Source organism: Eublepharis macularius, chromosome 1 (assembly GCF_028583425.1).
Source record: "Eublepharis macularius isolate TG4126 chromosome 1, MPM_Emac_v1.0, whole genome shotgun sequence".
NCBI classification, from domain to species: Eukaryota; Metazoa; Chordata; class Lepidosauria; order Squamata; family Eublepharidae; genus Eublepharis; species Eublepharis macularius.
The window spans coordinates 38658779-38677443 of NC_072790.1; the positions used below are offsets into that span (position 1 = coordinate 38658779).

The following is an 18665-nucleotide window of genomic DNA, read 5'->3' on the forward strand; positions in this document are numbered from 1 at the left end:
TTTTATAGGTACCATTCCTAACATTGATGTGTTTGTTCGTAGCCCTGTTGTCCAGCAAGCAGCCAGAAGATACGTTCCTTTTACACTAAATATGCTTATCAGAGATGGTACACTGAATTCATTTCCATGATTTCCAAGATTTTGCACAACTTCAGTCCAAGTATTTGGTTCTGATCGCAGTGTCTTGCCCCCTGCACTGTGGCACAGCTCTGACATTTCCTTGTTTCCTGAGGGAGTGCATCACCACGCATGATGGGTTTTCGCTATTGATCCCCTCAGATATACCACAGTTTAACACTGGAACCCCATTTGGCCCTTTTCAGAATACCTTTCCCTACTGCCTTTCACTGCCAAGAAGTCAGCTGTCTCCCAAGAAAAAGAGCGCTAGAATGAGTTCTAGAAACTTATGTTCTCCCTCTGAGGCAGGAGGACATCTGTGGGTGTTTCCCACCGTCCTATCGGGGAGGCAGGAAGTTGAAGCTTCTACCTCTTGTAGGTGGGACCACCCCCTGGTCTTCAGTTCTTTTCCTGCCTCAGGGGAGAGCAGTTCTAGTTTAGGTTAGCTCTGCTACCTATACTCCTTTCACTTTCTTTTTCTATCCTTTACCTTACTTCTGTCCATATCTTGGAGAGAGAGAACTTTCTCGTTCAAGAAGAGCTTCCATGGAGACAAGGGAGTCATCGGACTCCGAAGATTCCTTCATGGAGATGGCTGAGGGCTGCCTCCCTGGAGCCGTCCTGCCGGCGGCGGGAGCAGACCCGACTGGCTCCGACTTGCCGCACAGGCATGATCGGACCCCCGGTGGAGGAGTGTCACCTACAGATCAGCCCGCCAGAAAACGGCCCCGAACAACTGACCAGGAGCCGGAGAAAGCCGAGGGACGCAGGAGTAAGAGAGAGGACAGCGGCGCGGCAGCGCGGGACTCAGAATCGGCGGGAAAAGCCGCAGATGGTGCTTTCCCGCCAAAACGCAAAGACGTGCTTGCCAACCTCCCGGCGGGAGATAGGCAACACGGAACAGCAACTCCTGCACAGAGTCTCAGCGCTGACACTCCTGAAGACCAAGTAAGTGCTGCTGCCTCTTCCTCTCCCTTATCCCCAGAGATGCTGGTGGCTATTAGGGACTCCGTCAGAGCTGCAATATTGGACCTCTGCAATTCAGACCAGCCTGGTCCATCCTCCTCCAGAGCCACTGTGGTGCCCCAGGCTCCTAGTAGAAGTCCCCAGGGGGGCTCGTGGCCCACCAAGGCGGCCAGAAAACAGCCCCAGAGTAAAGTGCCAGACCCATCCCCCAGTTGGAGGGAGGAAGAGCAGTCCCTCAGTGAGGAATCTGAGGGTGGAGAATTTTTATCAGAAGATGATCAGGAGGCTGATAGTGATATCCCTGACCAGCCCAATAGACTTTTTCAGATGGAAGATTGCCAATATCTACTATCAAAAACCCTCTCAGCTCTGGACTTAAATGAAGCCGAGAAGGGGGAGGAGGAGGAGGAGGCAAAGACTAAGGGACACAAGGCTAGACCCAAAGGGAACAGGGAATTCTTCCCCAGGTCAGAAAGCAAAGCTAGACTGTTCCCATTCCCTGAATTTTTTGAACGTCAGCTAAAGGCTGAATGGTCCATGCCGGCAGCATGTAAGCAGGTCCCGCATGCCTTAAAAAAGATCTACGTTGTTTCTAACTTTGCTGATGAGCTGTTACAGGTACCCATCGTAGATGCCCCAGTGGCAGCGTTGCAGTCTCAAGGTCTGCTTTCCGAAGATGGACATGGCAACATTAAGGATGGACTGGACAAGAAAGGTGAAGCCATACTCAAGAGAGCTCACGAGGCCTTAGCCACCTCCATCAAAGCATCGGCCATCGCCTCCACGGTGTCGCGGGCTGCAGTGGTATGGACAAGGAGACTCATCCAATTGCTCCCCAACAACAATAGACGACTGCTGGGGGGTGCCAACAGGATTCTCAAGGCCTGTACCCTCACGGCGGATGCCACTCTGGACTCTCTGTCCCTTACCTCCAGGGCCATGGCCTCCACCACCGCAGTCCGACGTCTCCTCTGGATTAGAACCTGGCCTGCAGATCTACAAGCAAAACTGATTCTCTTAGCCTACCCATTTCAAGGGGGAAAATTCTTTGGGGAGCCCCTCGAGAAGGTCCTGGTGGAGACCAAGGACAAGAAGAAGTCCCTCCCATGTTCGCTGAAATACACTCCGAGACGTTCATATTCTTACCAGCCATTCAGAACCCAACACACTTTACCTAGGAACAGACAAGAACACAAGCGCGGTTGGGGCTCATCCAGAGGACAACCGAGACGAGGAAACTTCCACGCAAAATTTGGGAAATCTCAGGGTCTTCGCGGCAACAGACAGGATGCTGATGACAAGGGACCCCGGCCCTGACTCCTTGAATGTTCCGGTGGGGGGACGTCTGTTTCTATTCCAGCAGGCATGGATGGACTCCGAGGTGGACGCCTGGGTTTCGGAAATTGTCTCAAGCGGTTACTTAATAGAGTTCTTCTCCCTCCCACCGGAACGGTTCCTCCGCTCACCTCTCAAGAAAGACCCTCTCAGGCACGCTATAACTTCCCAGGCTATACAACACCTGATAGACATAAGAGCCGTCAAGCCGGTTGCCTCGGACGAGAAGGGGCGGGGCGTCTACTCGATCTTCTTTACTGTTCCCAAGAAGAATGGGGATTGGCGCTCCATCCTGGACCTGAAGTACGTAAACGGGTTCATCAAGTTGAGACACTTCAGGATGTAAACTCTCCGGTCCATCGCGGAAGCCCTACAGCAGGGAGAGTTCTTGACTTCAATAGACTTAACAGAAGCCTATCTGCATGTACCCATTGCTCCCACCCATCGCAGGTTCCTCAGATTCTGCGTGGGGGACACTCACCTGCAGTTCAGGTCAATGCCTTTGGCCTCGCGACTGCTCCGAGAGTCTTTACCAAGCTGCTAGTTGTTCCGGTAATGAAGCTCAGAGAGAGGGGCATCCATGTGCACCCATATCTGGACGACATCCTCCTGAGATCGACTTCAGCAGAAGCCTCACGGGAAGAGACAGCATTCACCATCCAGTTCCTGGAAAGGCACGGGTTCCTTGTCAACCAGGCAAAATGCTCTCTAACGCCCTCGCAACGGCTAGAACACTTAGGTCTGACGATAGACACGAGGAAGGGCTGTCTCTTTCTTCCAGAGAAAAAGAGAACCAAGACCAAGGCACTAGTAATGGATGTAGTCAAATCTCCGTCTTCCCTGATAATGGAATTATCCAAACTGCTGGGTCTCCTAGTGGCAAACTCGGAGGGTATGTACTGGGGACGGTTCCACACCAGACCTCTGCAATCCCTGCTGCAACTGTTTCAATTTCACATTGCTCAGAAAGCAAATACCAAACTCCAGGTTCCACGGACGGTAAAAGAAAGTCTTCTCTGGTGGACCAAAGACTCAAACCTCGGCCAGGGCAAGAGTTTTCTATTGCATCATCCGACGCAGATTTTCATGGACGCCAGCCTGTCGGGATGGGGCGCGATCCTAGACGGGATCCCAGTCCAAGGACGCTGGTCAGAGAAGGAGAGGAAACTCCCTATAAATGTCCTAGAGATGAAGGCTGTCCTGAGGGCATTGCATCACTTCGGCGGACGGATCTTTCGCTGCCACGTCTTGATCCGCATGGACAATATAGCTACCAAAGCATACATCAACAAACAGGGAGGGACCAGGTCGTCAGGTCTCCAAAAAGAAGCCAACCAGATCCTGATATGGGCGGAGAGCAACCTCTCTTCCATTCGAGCAGAGCACATCCGGGGAATTCTCAACACCTGGGCAGACTGGCTGAGCAGGGAGACCCTGCACCCGGGAGAGTGGACCCTCAAGAGGGACGTCTTTCTCCTACTGACGGACTACTTCGGAAATCCGAAAGTAGACTTGTTTGCCTCTCATCAGAATGCTCAGTTACCGAGATTTTACTCAAGGTTCTTCCATCCCAGAGCAGAGGGAGTAGACGCTCTCACATGCCCATGGCCAAGGACCCTTCTATACGCCTTCCCGCCGTTACTGACGATACCCAAGTTACTTCAACGGATCCGGGAGCAAGGGGCAACTGTGATTCTAGTGGCACCGTGGTGGCCCAGGCGTCCCTGGTTTTCCGATCTACAATTGATGTCAGTGGCATCCCCGGTACGTCTGCCAGTATCCACGGATCTGTTGCACCAGGGCCCTATCTGTCATCCCCACCCAGAATGGTGGTCACTGACAGGGTGGAAATTGAGAGGCGACGTCTCCAGCGACAGGGCTACGCGCCAAAGATCATAGATACCATCCAGGCTTCCAGAAAAGGCTCCACAATCAGGGTCTGCAATTGTGCATGGAAAGCTTTCCACAGATGGTGCCGACGTAAGAGGTTGGATTCCCTAGGTCCCTCTCTAAATTCCGTCCTGGGTTTTCTGCAGGAGGGGCTAGACAGGGGACTACGACCAGCGACCCTGAGAAAACAAATAGCGGCAGTTGGTACTGTCGTTCAGGAGATTGACGGTATCCCCCTCGCGTCTCATCAACACATCAAGAGATTTCTCAGAGGGGCCACCCTGCTCAACCCTCCAGTGGTGCATCGTTTCCCGACCTGGCGTCTGAACGTCGTGTTATCAGCACTCACCAAGCCACCATTTGAGCCTATCAAAGATATCGCTCTGAAATGGCTGAGACTTAAAACCATTTTCCTGGTGGCGATAACTTCGGCGCGCAGGATATCGGAGCTTGGCGCTCTGTCTATTAGGCCAGATCTGTGCATCTTCCACAAGGAGAAGGTGGTGTTACGGACTGATCAGTCCTTCTTACCAAAGGCTTACTCCACCTTCCATCGGGCACAGGAGATCAACCTGCCATCCTTTTGCCCCAACCCTAGTCATCCCAGGGAAAGAGAGTGGCACAATTTGGATGTCCGTCGGGCCATTAAGTCTTACATAATACGGACTGAAAAGATTCGCCAGACGGATTCCTTGTTCATAAATGTGTCACCGCCAAAACTAGGTCAACGCATGTCGTCCTCGGCCATCGCCTATAACATCAAGTTGTGCATTCGGGAAGCCTACAAAGCCCTCAAGCTGGACATCCCTCCGGGAATTACAGCACATTCAGCGAGGAGTGCAGCCACCAACGCAGCGCTCAGACGTAACGCATCGATTGACGACATCTGCAAAGCTGCCACCTGGACAACTATATCCACGTTCATTAAACACTATCAACTGCACATGTACGCGTCGGCGGACGCGGCCTTCGGTAGGAGAGTTCTACAACATGTGGTCGAAGACGAAGATGCGATCCCGCCCGGTCGATGAAGGACTGCTTTGGGAGCACCCACAGATGTCCTCCTGCCTCAGAGGGAGAACGGGCCTTTGGACACTTACCGTGAAGGGTCCTTCTCCTCTGAGGACAGGAGGACATCTGGCCCTCCCAGGATCTTCGTCTACTGTCAAGACCACCGACCTCATACCAGTATTTTCTGATTCCACTTTGATTCTCTATATGTGTGATTTTTCATCTGTTCCTAGTTGCCACTCTTCGGCACGTTGTGTTTTATCTTCTCTGTTTTCAGTTATTAACAAGTTGATATAGATTACAGTTTATATGAAGGAGTCAACACTGCTGAGGGGAGTCACCCGAACTGAAGACCAGGGGGTGGTCCCACCTACAAGAGGAAGAAGCTTCAACTTCCTGCCTCCCCGATAGGACGATGGGAAACACCCACAGATGTCCTCCTGTCCTCAGAGGAGAAGGACCCTTCACGGTAAGTGTCCAAAGGCCCGTTTCTGTTCTACCTAATCCTTGATCGGTTTCTGATGGTGAACTGATCCAGGGATACAATCCAGGTCCAATAGCACCTTAAAGATCAATGAGATTTCCAAGGGAGCTTTGACTCTTGAAAGATCATACCTTGGAAATCTAGTTGGTCTTTAAGGTGTTATTGGACCTGGATCTTACTCTTTGGCTACAGGCCAACATTGGCTACCCACCTGAAACTGATTAGAGATACATTCACTTAACAGCGTGAGCATCATGCTGGTGTTATTGAGTCTCTTGGCGTTTTACAGAAAAATTATCCTGGCTTATGTGTTTTATATGAGTGGTGCTGATGAGAAAACCATTTTGGCTCCTCCTGTGCTGATGAGAAAATCATTTTGGCTCCTCCTCTGCCACATAAATGATGCTGAACAAAAAGATCTGCCTTGTCATATCTGACATTGCCAGTCTTCTGCTTGGAAACTAATTTGAGTACTCTTTCTCTTAAGAGCTGATAAATGCTATGCAGCCATCTGTTCATCATTGGTGCCATAGCTGTGCACAAGCTTCTCTGAACTGAGACCAATAGGCTTAAATTTGAGCAGACTGATTTAAGCAACTACAAACCTGCTACTAATCTGTTCGGGCAGCCAAAATTGATCCGTTTTGCTTGTAGCATTGGAAAGAATGGCGTATTTAATATCAGGAACATCTGTGAATGAGCTCTGTATGTGCACATCTTGTGCAGCAACTGTTGCAAAGAACCAGTAACTCAGCAGGTTAGATCTGTGATTAGTGAAGTATACAGGTCTGTGAACATAAAAGCCCTGCTGGATCAAAGCACTTGTCCATCTAGTTCAGAATCCTGTCTCAAACAGTGGCCAACCAGTTATTCTGGAGAGCCAAGAACAGGGCATTAACTGCCAGGGCTTTCCCCTGACACAGTTTCTTAGCTCTGGTATTCAGAGATTGACTGCCTCTGAAAATGGAGGTTCCCTTTAGTCATCATGCCTAGTAGCCACTGATAGACCTATTGTCCATGAATCTCTCTCATTCCCTTTGAAAGACATCTTTGCTTGTTGCCATCACCACATCCTCTGCCAGCAAATTTCACATTGTAATTGCATGTTGTGTAAAGGAATACTGCCTTTTGTCTGTACTGAATCTACTGCTCATCAACTTTATTGGATGCCCAAGAGATTTAATATTTTGGGAGAGAAACATATCTCTGTCCACTTTCTGTACCCTGTGCATAGTTTTATAAAGCTCTTATCATGTTCCTCCATAGTTCTCTTCTAAACTGAAAGGCACCAGACTCTTCACTATACAAGGGCTTTAATATCGCCTGTTCTATTTTCAGTACTTTCCCACTGGATAGGAAGTGTGATGTCGTGGCTACTAGAGTGTTGGACTAGGATCTGGGTAACACAGGTTTGAATCCCCGTTCTGCTATGGAAGCTTGCTGGGTGACCTTAGTCCAGTCACAGGCTCTCAGCCTGACCTACCTCACACGGTTGTTATGAAGAAGAATAGAGGAGAGGAGATTAACGTGAGCCACTTTAGGTCCCCATTGGAGGGAAAAGTGGAATATAAATGAAGTTAAATAAAATAAAAATTTCTTAATAATCCCTGGCATATAGGTTGTCTTTTTCACTGAGCTGACATTTTCATTGAGCTATCCATTATAACCCCAAGGTCTCTTTCTCTCTGTCTTAGCAAGTTCACACTCTGTTCGCTTGTACTGAAACTTTAGGACTTTTTGTTCCAGTGTGCATCCCCATACGCTTACCTACATTGAACTTCATTTGCCTACTCACCCATTTGTGGAGATCTTCCTGCAGCTCTTCGCAGTCAGTCTTGGTAATAATAATTTTGTATCATCTGCAGACTTGGCCATTACACTGCTCACCCCCTTTTCCAGATGATTCATAAATAAATTAAATAGCACCAGCCCTAGTACCAATCCTTGTGGGAGCCCACTGCTTCCCTCGATTGAGAAAACTGTCCTTTTACTCCTACTCTGTTACTTCTAGTGTAGCCAGTTTTTAACACCTAAGTGGACTTTTATCCCATGACTACTAAGTTCCTCAGGAGTCCTTGGTGAAGCACCTTGTCAAAAACCTTTTGAAAGTCCCGGTATATAATGTGCACTGGGTAAAAAGGTAAAGGTAGTCCCCTGTGCAAGCACCGAGTCATTACTGACCCATGGAGGGGACATCGCATCACGTTTTCTTGGCAGACTTCTGTTACGGGGTGGTTTGCCATTGCCTTCCCCAGTCATCTACACTTTACCCCCAGGAAACTGGGTATTCATTTTACTGACCTTGGAAGGATGGAAGGCTGAGTCAACCTTGAGCCGGCTACTTGAACCTGGCTTCCACGAGGATTGAACCTGGCTTCTGCCAGGATTGTACTTGGGTCGTGAGCAGAGCTTGGGCTGCAGTACTGCAGCTTACCACTCTCTGCCACGGGGCTCCTGGGTAACTGTTATCTATATGCTTGTTCACTTTCTTAAAGAACTCCGACAGCTTGGTGATGCAGGACTTCTCTTTGCAGAAGCCATTCTGTTTTCCCTCAGCAGGCTTTGTTCCTCTACGTGCCTAATAATTCTATCTTCGATTACAGTTTCTAGTAATTTTCCTGGGATAGATATTAAGGTAATTGGCCTGTAATTTTCTGGTTTCCCTCTCTTATCACCTCAGTTTGACTCAGTTCTTCAGATTCCCTTCCTGAAAATAGTTACTGTGACGTGGTTACGTGCCCCTCACTTTCCACAGTTAACTCATATGCAAAGAATGCATTTAGTTTCTCAGTTGCCTTCTTATTTGGTTTCCTGCTCCAGGTTTAATTAAAGAAATGGATTGCTAACAACACCAAGACAAACGTCTTGGTGTTGTTAGCAATCCATTCCTCAAATTTTTTTTTTGCATGCATAATTATTAACTTACACTTCTTTTGTCAGACCCTGTGCTGCCTTCTGTCTATTCATAAGACAGACCTTCCATGTTAGGACTCTATTGCCCCACAGTAGGCTCCACCTCAGAGAAAGCACAAATGCCCTGTGTAATGATTTCAAGTGAATGTGTGCATGTATCTTTAAATGCTTGGTTTGAGCTAGGTGAAGAGTGGGGTGAGAGAGGGAAGAGTGAGTGATATGATTGGTTGATGACTGAGAGGGTGGGCGGAGTGAATGCAGTTTGAGACTGACAGGGCAGAGAGAAAAGGTTTCAGTCAGAAGAAAGCAGGCTAGCTGTGTGCTGCCTGAGTATACTGAAGTATATATGACAGAAATATAACCTGTGTGGAACCTGAACTGAGCATGTTTGTGAAAGGACACTCAGTCAGGGAAAGAGAGGCCAGCTGTGTGCTGCCTGAGCAGGTTTAATATTTCTGTGAGTGAGAGTCAGAGAAAGAGAGGCTAGCTGTGTGCTGCCTGAGTATATTTGAAGTATTTGTGAGAGAACTATTGAGTCTAGTGAAAGAGGCTAACTGTGTGTGAAGCCTTAGAAGAGATCGGTGTGAATGAGTTTATAGGAAGTAACGTTAAGAACTAAGAACTACTTTTATGAAACCAGTACGCTTCTTGAAAAATAAACGTTTATTTTGTTTTGTTATATCCCAGTGTAGCTGTCATTGCTATATCCCATTCATATCCTCAGGGCAGAACCACGAAGGAGCCTGACGCTTAAACACGTTACCAAAGGGGAAATTTGAATAAAATATTTTGGAATAATATATTCCTGGTGGCAGCAAACTACCCAGAGGGTGTAAGGGGAAGATTAAAAGAAAAATCTACCCCAAAGAAAGTACAGGTCATAGCACCCTGTAATAAGATGTTGTTGGAAAGTCTGAGTAAAGTCTAGAACTAGCAATTGTGCCATACCATGTAGAATGTGGTTTTAAAATATTTTGTATTGTATTTTTGGATTATTTTATCTGTGTAATTTGCAGACTGAGAGCTAAGGTTTCTACCAGACCATTCAGTAAAAGAGAAAATGCACTGTTAAGGTTTTAGACTGCTGCCATCATTTGCATCATTCAAAATGTCATGCCTTCCTGCATCATGACCTCATCAGCGTGAGCCGCACTGTTCCTAGTTCCGTTCCTGTGTTCCATCAGTGGAGAATGGTCACTCGTGGTGCAGTGTTCTGACACACAAACAGGATAGTGCAAGGGAAAGAAATATACCTGAAAAAAGATTTAACTTTTCCCCATGAGAAGGCAGGTTAATGAGAGCGAGAGCTCTTCAGGAAGAATTTCTAATATCGGTTTCTTTACATTTGCAAAGCGAGACGATACTATGCAATAAAAAAACATCAGGGTTTTTTTTTTGTATTGAACAGATACTCCAAGCCTAATTTTGGATGATAGCGAAGATGAAAATGTGGCATCAATATTTGAAACGAGTTGCCAGTCAGGATCACCAAAGAAACAATTATCAGCTGCTGTACATAGATCCTACCTTCATTTTACGATGTAAGTACATTTACTTTACAGTGCTCTGGCAACCCTAATCAGCATTTACACAGGTTTGCAATGCCAACATAAATTTATTATTTGTGACCACTGCTTTGGTGTATGCCTTGTCCTGGTCACTGAAATAATTGATATAGTTGGTTCTTTGTGAATGAAATGTATAGAGGCTAGTGACCATGAATTCTTGATGGCTGATGTTTGCTTGAAAGTATAAAGTGCTTTTTGTGTTGTATTTATCATATGTTGGTGCTTCTGTTCTGAAATCATGTGTACTGTGACTCCTTCCACTGCCTCCCAATGGAAAAAAAAGCTCCCTTCACAAGTTTAGGGCTATGGGTAGGCCAAGGCACTCACAATTTGCCACCCATGTTCTCTCTCTTTACCAGGCTGAGAGCCCTGACCCTTTCCCACACTGGATCCCCTCTCTTCTCTTCCCGACTTCACCAGATGGGATAGCCAGTTCCCTATATTTACTGCCATACTTCCCAGGGCTGTTGGGGGTCAAGGAATTCAATGCTGCCACCAGTTTCCACAGATCTTTATTTGTAGAGCATCCAAGACTTTATAAGTGTGTGTATGTGTCTGTGTGTGAGTATGTGTTTCTTTTCCCTAATACAGGCTACCTTTAGTCAGTAGGGGTTAACTTGTAATCAAGGAGTGAACTTTTATTAAAGGCTTAACAACATAGGAATTGTTTGTAAATGTGTATACAGAAGTGGGGAGCCTCAAGGGGACATGTCATTTCCCCCTCCCCACCATGTCCTCTTTCCCTTCCCTGCCCCCCATAGCCTCTCCCCCCTTTCCTGCTTCCTTCTCTCCTTCCCATCCACCATTGTCTGCCCCCTCCGCCAGAGGAGCCTCTCCTGTATGGCCCAGTTGCATGGTGCCAGCTGAGCTGGGCCCAGTTGCATGGTGGGGAACCTGCAAGGACTTGCAGGGTGGGGGGTGTTTATCTTTCACCTGTATCCCCTTTCCTGTGCTATTTTGTCTTTCCCTACGCCCTTCTCTCCTTCAAACCCACTAAAGCCGTTTATCTGCTCACCCTGCCATCACCTATATTTCTTAATTTACTCATTTATATACTGCTTTTCTCCACAATGGGGATCCAAAGCAGTGTACATCATTCTCCTTGTCTCCATATTAGCCTCACAACAACCCTACGAGGTAGGTTAGGCTGAGTGTGTGTGACTGGATCAGTCACCCAGTGAGCTTTCGCAGCAGCATGGTGATTCAAAACTGGGTCTCCCAGATCCTACTATGAAACACTAACTACTACACTACACTGGCTTTTGGAGTGGGGTGGGTTGGGGGAGGCTGCTGTTGAACAATAGCAAACTGCCAGGCCTGAGTGAGTCATGCAAGTCTTGTGGAATCAAGTTACCTGGTCATTGCTTCTTGACCAGCCATAATGAATCCTCTCTCAAATGCCAAGACAGCCCTGGAAAGGGCCCTTTCCCTTCCTCCTGCCTTTTAAAAACAGAAATCAAGACTGGAATACTGGCTGAACTGTTACGGTTGCCTAGCAACAGCCATGGAGGGCATCTGGTTAAAGGTACCAGTGATTTTTTTATCATTTTGCATTTTTTTAAACCTTTCATTTATTTTTTTAGATTTCAGGTTTTTCTGCAAACCTATGGCATTTTTCAGATGTGTAGGAAGATCTGTCTTGTCCATTCATGGCTCCAATGTCTGGATTTAAGTATCCTCAGATCAGGCTATTAGTCTATAAGATAGTTTGGCTGCTCTTGAACTCTTGCCCTTAAAGAGTTTTTTCCTGCTTTCAGTTCTTTTAGTTGCTGTTTCTCCCACAAACAGGCTCAGTTTCTCTTTCTCTAGCTTAGAAACGCTCTACTCTACACAACTTTTTCTCAGCTCTCTGAATAGTCACTTAATTGCCTTTTTTCCAAGTGTCACAGCCCTCAACATTCTAACAGCTCTCATTGGCTGTTCTTAGGGAGAGGTGGAACTGCAGCTGTACATCACAACACATTTTTAACAGATTGGAGTCCTTTGATGGTAGAACTTGAAGGAAAAATTGACTAAAGTAGTTCTTGTGCTATTTAACTGTCTTATATTGAATGTTTAGCTTGTTTACATTATGGGATCAACTCTTCCTCAAGTATGCCCTTTAATTGCCATGTTCAACCGCTACTTTTAATTACATAAGTGTACTTTAAAAAAAAATCGTGAGTAAGTTTTTCCTGTTTTCCTTCCTAGTTACCTTTATGCCATGTACTGTGCTGTGTACTAATTTCTAGAACATCTAGTAGGATTTTTTGTTACAAGATAACTGTCATTTAGGATATAATACTTCAATAATACTAATCTTCATTTAGAGATCCAAACTATGATTTTACTTGCCTAGTGCTCTCTGTTTATGTCTGTTATGTTAAAACACAAAAAAGACAGATGGCTGCCCAAACAAACTTGTAATTTAATTTTGACAATGGGGAAGGCAGCATATATTTAAATGGTCTCATGTGAACCTGAGCAGCGCAGATACAGGTGTGCCAAACTTGTTATCACACATTTACTGCCTGGGATGTACTTTTTTGCCTATATAGTAAAAGCTTTGCTAACTGATGGAGTTGCTGGTCAATTAAATATTTATTTATTTATTTATTTATTTATTTATTTATTTATTTATTTATACATACCCTGCCCTCCCCACAAATGGGCTATTTAACAAAACTTTTACCTTGCTTCAGATGAGTTAGTTGGACAACACCCGCCCAGGTTGAGTTACTTGAGAGGATTACTTGTCTGATATCCCAGCTAATCAAGGCATCTGGGTAATCAGCTGCTGGTTAACAAAGCTTTTGCTGTATATATATATATAACATAATCCTAAACCAGAACATATTCAATCACAGCTAAGCTACAGTCAAGCCCATGGCTTGACTCTGCTGAAGAGTTATGGTTTGAAAGTCTACAGTAACAAATATATTTCAATATTAACTGCATTTACAACATAACTGTCAGTGTGATTGTGGTAATTTATGTTGCCTTCTACTAAGCACCTGGGGGTATTAAATAGTATGATACAAGAAAAGTATGATCAGCGCACATCAGTCTAAGAAAGCATTGCTTTTGTTGCAGGTCAGCTTACCACCAGCCCACCTCTTACAGGCCGAGATTACTGCTTTCTGGAGAAAGGGATTCAGGTCAGACTTCACACCTTGCTCCAGCTCTATTGCACTCTCTTGAAAAATTTGCTGTACACAGATTAGATCTACCAGCACTCTATTCAGTCAGTGCCAAAACACCTGAGGAATCCTGTGCGCAGGTTAGTTGGCATTTATATTTACCATTTCAGTTTAACCTGTCACATGTTAAGTGTCTCCTTGGTGCTGTATGGTCATCATTAAAATCTACATTTCTGTTTTTACACCATGTGGATGAGATATTAAGGGGCCTAGTCATAGCTAGATAGGATCCTTACGTAAAGAAGAAACTTTAAATTGTTAGTAAAAGCCAGGGCTTTTTTTCAGCAGGAACACGGTAGAACGGAGTTCCGGAACCTCTTGAAAATGGTCACATGGCTGGTGGCCCCGCCCCCTGATCTCCAGACAGAGGGCTGGAGTGGCGTGGAGGGCAATCTCAACTCCCCTCTGTCTGGAGATCAGGGGGCGGGGCCACCAGCCATGTGACCATTTTCGTTGAGGGCGATTTAAAGTTTAAAAAACTCCCCTCGTGTTCCAGCTGACCCAAAGTGACGTCATTGTGCGGTCCTGAGTTCCACCACCTCTTTTCCCACAAAAAAAGCCCTGGTAAAAGCCTATTGGGAAATCCCCCCTGTAATCTTGCAGCACCCACCCCCATACTCCACAGAGAGCTATGCAATGATAACAGGGGAGCCTCTTGGCTGTGCCCTCTGTTAGGTGCCTCCTTCTATGGTGAGGGCTTGTGGTATATCCAGTTCTATGGGAGTTGTACAAAGGCACCTTCAGAGGGTCTGCAAAACTGCCCTGTTTCAGAAGATTTTCTCTTAGTAGTTTGAACACAAACACATTAAGCCTCTTCATACTGAATCAGACCATCGGTCCATCAAGATCAGCATTGTCTACTCAGACTGGCAGTGGCTCTCCAGGGTCTCAGGCAGAGGTCTTTCACATCACCTTTCACAGCTGGAGATGCCGGGATTGAACCTGGGACCTTCTGCAGGCCAAGCAGATGCTCAGTCAACTGAGCTATAGCCTCTAAATTTGGATTGATGAGTAGCTGGGTTTTTTTTGGGGACAGATAAAATTTTGTATCCTGTTAGACCATTTGGATTTTTTCTGTTTATATTTTTGCATGTAAAGAGGCTTTAAACAGGATTGGATCTACATATTCAAATAAATGTTAGTCTTTAACATGCCACAAGACTGCGGGGGGGGGGGGGGTTGTTTTTGCTCATCACACTAACACACCTACCTGTATGGAGGAGTAAGCCATAAATTACACTGATGGGGCTGTGTTCATCTGTTTGGTCTGAGCCTCTCTCGGTTTCCAGCTGTTTATTATGAAAGTGCTGTGAGAGTTCTCTTGAAAGGAAGGTGTGTTCAGACAAAATCCACACAGGTACTCTCTGCCAGGCTGAATTGGTAACTCCCTGGGGAGACTTCCCTGTGGTCAGTCTGGAGCGGCAAACTACTACTGAGAGTAGCAGTGGGATAATCTGCTGTCATCAGGATTGGAAGTGTTCAGAAAAGATATATTTTGGCATAGTGGAGCATTTCCTGGTTGATCCTCTGAAGTTTTACACGGTGGTCACTGTAATCTCAAGTAGAACACAAACATGTGATGCAAGAAAAGGGAATGTTTTAAGGTTAGGAAAGGAAAAAAAGTATAATTTAGAAAATGAAGAGCATGATGAGCCTAACTTCTCAACTGTGACCGTGGTGCCAGTTTCTCAGTTCCCTGGTTGAGGGCTTCTGTGCGTGAGAGAGAGGGTGGTGATGGATGAGATGATTCAGGAGGAGTGGGAGAGAGCCAGAGTTGAGAGACTATAGTTCCTTAACTAGTTTTTCACTTGACTTAGCAGTCAAGTTGGGTCCTTTGTGTCTGAGGATGATGTGGGCCCAGCATGCTGTAATAGAGGATGACCTGCAGCCATTGCTATGTGGCAAGCAGGAGGTAGAAGAAAGGAATTGATTGAACCATGATAAAATATATTTTGTCTGGACAGGATCAAAATGAATCAAAATCCCTAGAATGATGAGGGTCTTTTTTATACCTATCTTTTGAAATTAGACCAAGATCTCTTGACAGCTTGGCAAAAAAGCTTTCTGCTGACTTTCTGTGGAAAGAAAAAAAAACCCCACAAGATATTCTGTTAAAACTCCTGAGATAACCCGTCAGAAAAGCAGACTAGCCTTTCTAAATATTGTTCTATTGCACCACACAGCCACTCTTATTATAAAGTCTTCTGTGGAGATGTTAAAAAGATCATATTGATAAAGGGCTGTAATAACTGGAGGAGAAATTTATACTGTTTTGAAGTCTAAAGACTTCTTGTTAACTGCCATCTACACTTAAAACTCTTAGTGACTAAAGATAATTTGATGCCGTAAATCCACTATGGGAGGGAAAGTCTGTGGAAAATGCTTATGTTTAGACCCAAACTTTAAGGAGAGTATTGTTTAAAACATCAAGCAGTAAAATGTAGCCAAGTATATCTCACAACAGCGATTTGACTTTGTGCATAGTATCATAATCTTAATATCAGCACCTGCCTTCACTAGATCTTTCGTGAAGCAAGAAGAACACTACCAAGTATTGTTTACATGCCTCATATTGGCGATTGGTGGGAAGCTGTCAGTGAAACTGTGAGAGCCACGTTTCTAACTTTGCTGCAAGACATACCATCATTCTCACCTATATTTCTACTCTCTACCTCTGAAACCATGTATAGTGAACTGCCTGAAGAGGTGAGCACGAACTGTTTGCTTGAGGGTATAACAGGACATAATTTAAGCCTTGGTGACCTTAATGCAGTGAATCCCAATGTATGCATGCCAGAACTCGCTGAGACTTGGAGGGAATCCTCCGTCCAGTAGCTCATAAGCATCTTCTAGAACCTTGCAAGAACAAGCTGCTTGCAATGCAGTGCAGATGGTGGGGAGGGGTGCTTCTGGGTTTGGAAATTTGAGGGGGTGTATTATTTGCATTTGTCTCTCCGGTGAACTATTGGGTTGTATCCTACCATTCTGTTCAGCACAGGATGAATCTTTACTCTACAGTTAACTGAGTGGAGTGGTAGGATCCAACCGAATTTTTACCTGAAGCTGAGATTTGAAAATTAACTTTTCCTGATCCATAAGAATACACGAAGCTACAAGAAAAATGTTTCCCACTGCAACTTTTTGCAGGCCTAGTCTGATGTCCTTATCCTCTCTGTATTTGTCAAATCAGCTGATGAATTAATTAACTTCAGTAAAGTGGTGGGGTTTTTTTGTCCAGAGAGTCATCTGATGATTGGTTTCCCTATTATCCTATTGTAGTAGGTTTGCCAGCCCCCCTGCTATAGTGGGAGGCCTTGTTGCCTACTGCCATTCCAAGCAGTGGTGAGAGAAAAAAAAACAGCGACATCGCCTATGTTGCTACATCACTTCTGGGTACAAAGCTATGGTTTTACCATAGAGTTTTCAGCAATTCCTAGAGCTACACTTTGTCACTTCTGGGTTGTACCCAGAGGCATTGGTGATGTTGCTTACATCACATGTACACCCCCTTGTTACTGCCCTCAGCCCTCCCGCCTACCCTGCAGTATGAATATATATGTTAGCTTCTGGCTTTCTTCTCTGTGCCATCATTATAGGTGAAATGCTTTTTAATGCTGGTTTAGAAAAGTCTTTGAAGTGTTTCATTTCACATTTAAATTGTGGCTGGGATCCAAAGAACAGCACAGTGAGTGTTTTTCCCTTTAAACTACAAGTTCTCTATACTTGCTATATTTTTTTTTAGTCGAGGGGATGTCTCCATAGTCTCAAAAACAGAGAGTGAGAGAGAGAGGTTTGCAGTTCAAATAAAAAAATCTCACTGGGTGTTCCTGAACTTTCCTGAAGTAGTTTGTTGAATTCCAAACCTGGAACTGTTTGTTGAGTTGACAATTTTTTTGCTGTAAGAGGGTCTAATATTCTAGCAAATGGTACTCCCATTTTCTCCTGGGGTTCCATGTGCTTTTTGTAAAAGTGATGCTTAGGTGCTACCAATCTGAATGATTTTGAACTAGCTTTGGTGCTGCTGTTCTCATATGCACACCACTGAAAAGCAATTGCCCAGCATTTGCATACTGTTTATCGCAAATATCAATGTAGGCATGCCTGGCAATACGCATGGTAATCAAGTATTTAAAAGTTATTGATTCTGTATACAGCGCTGTAAAAATTAATTAAAGAACTTCTTGATGGACCTTCTTCTGGACCTCTAAGTCTCCCTTCAGTTTTCCTCTGGCTCTATTAATGTAATGGCATGATTTGTTCAAGTAGTTCTAAAATACAGTCAAGTCTTAATTTTTTTCACTATGTATTCATATAGGTGAAGTGTATCTTTAAAATCCAGTATGAAGAGGTTATATATATTCAGAGACCTAGTGAAGAAGACAGACGGAAGTTTTTCCAAGAGTTGGTTCTAAATCAGGCATCAATGCCTCCTCCGAGAAGGAGGCAAGCCGGTTAGTTCAGTTACTGTTAAATTGAGAAAGTACAATCTCTTCCACTTAAATGGCTTGCTGCCTGGTTTTGATTTTTAAATAAGTCTGGCAACAGCACTAATTGAATATGACCTTGTATGGGGATTCATGTGTAGGGGTGTGCAGTTAAGAAATCCAATTCGGGGAAAATTCTGGAATCGGACCTGATCCGTAAAGATTTGAGATTTCCGAATTGCTGGCCCCAATTCGGAAATCCTGAATCAAAGCTTTCCGAAGCATTCGGAATGCCTCGGAAAGCTTTGGGGCTCAGTTTAAAGGGCCCCGCCACTGCTTGCAAGCAGCGGCGGGGCCCTTTAAACACCATCCAAACAGCCCCCCACCCTCACCCACTTGACTTACCTAGGCTCCATGGTTGGTGGTGGCTCCAGCCCTCCCTGCCACCTGTGGGGCTGCAGAGGAGGCAGTGTGGCAAGAGCCGGCTGGCTCCAGGCTGCTGCGGCCGTGCGCAGTGCGATGCCGCGGCCACTGCCGCGCGCTGCTGCTGCTGCTGCTGCCGCTGCCGAGCAACACCGCTGCCATGGTGGTGGCAACTCACCGCTGCTCAGCTGATCCCCCTCCCCCTCTTCCTCCAGCGCAAGGTAAGTGGGTGGGGGGTGGAGGGGTTGCCCCGGAGGAGTGGGGATGGAGGGGTTGCCCCGGGGGGGGGAGTTGGGGGTGAGGGAGTCGCTTCAGTATGCTCCAAATATTTACGGAGCATACCGAAGTGAGTAAA

At 45.7% G+C, this 18665-nt stretch overlaps 1 protein-coding gene across 2 annotated transcripts in view; it reads left to right on the plus strand.

Annotated features, from left to right (window-relative positions):
• The window catches only part of ATAD2B (ATPase family AAA domain containing 2B), a 101581-nt gene that overhangs the window by 55475 nt on the left and 27441 nt on the right, over positions 1 to 18665 (plus strand). For both annotated transcript variants that reach the window (XM_054994012.1, XM_054994083.1), the window contains exons 17-20: positions 10125 to 10257; positions 13357 to 13543; positions 15984 to 16169; positions 17779 to 17914. In XM_054994012.1, coding sequence (XP_054849987.1) covers positions 10125 to 10257; positions 13357 to 13543; positions 15984 to 16169; positions 17779 to 17914 — 642 coding nt within the window. The remainder of the gene's footprint in view (positions 1 to 10124; positions 10258 to 13356; positions 13544 to 15983; positions 16170 to 17778; positions 17915 to 18665) is intronic.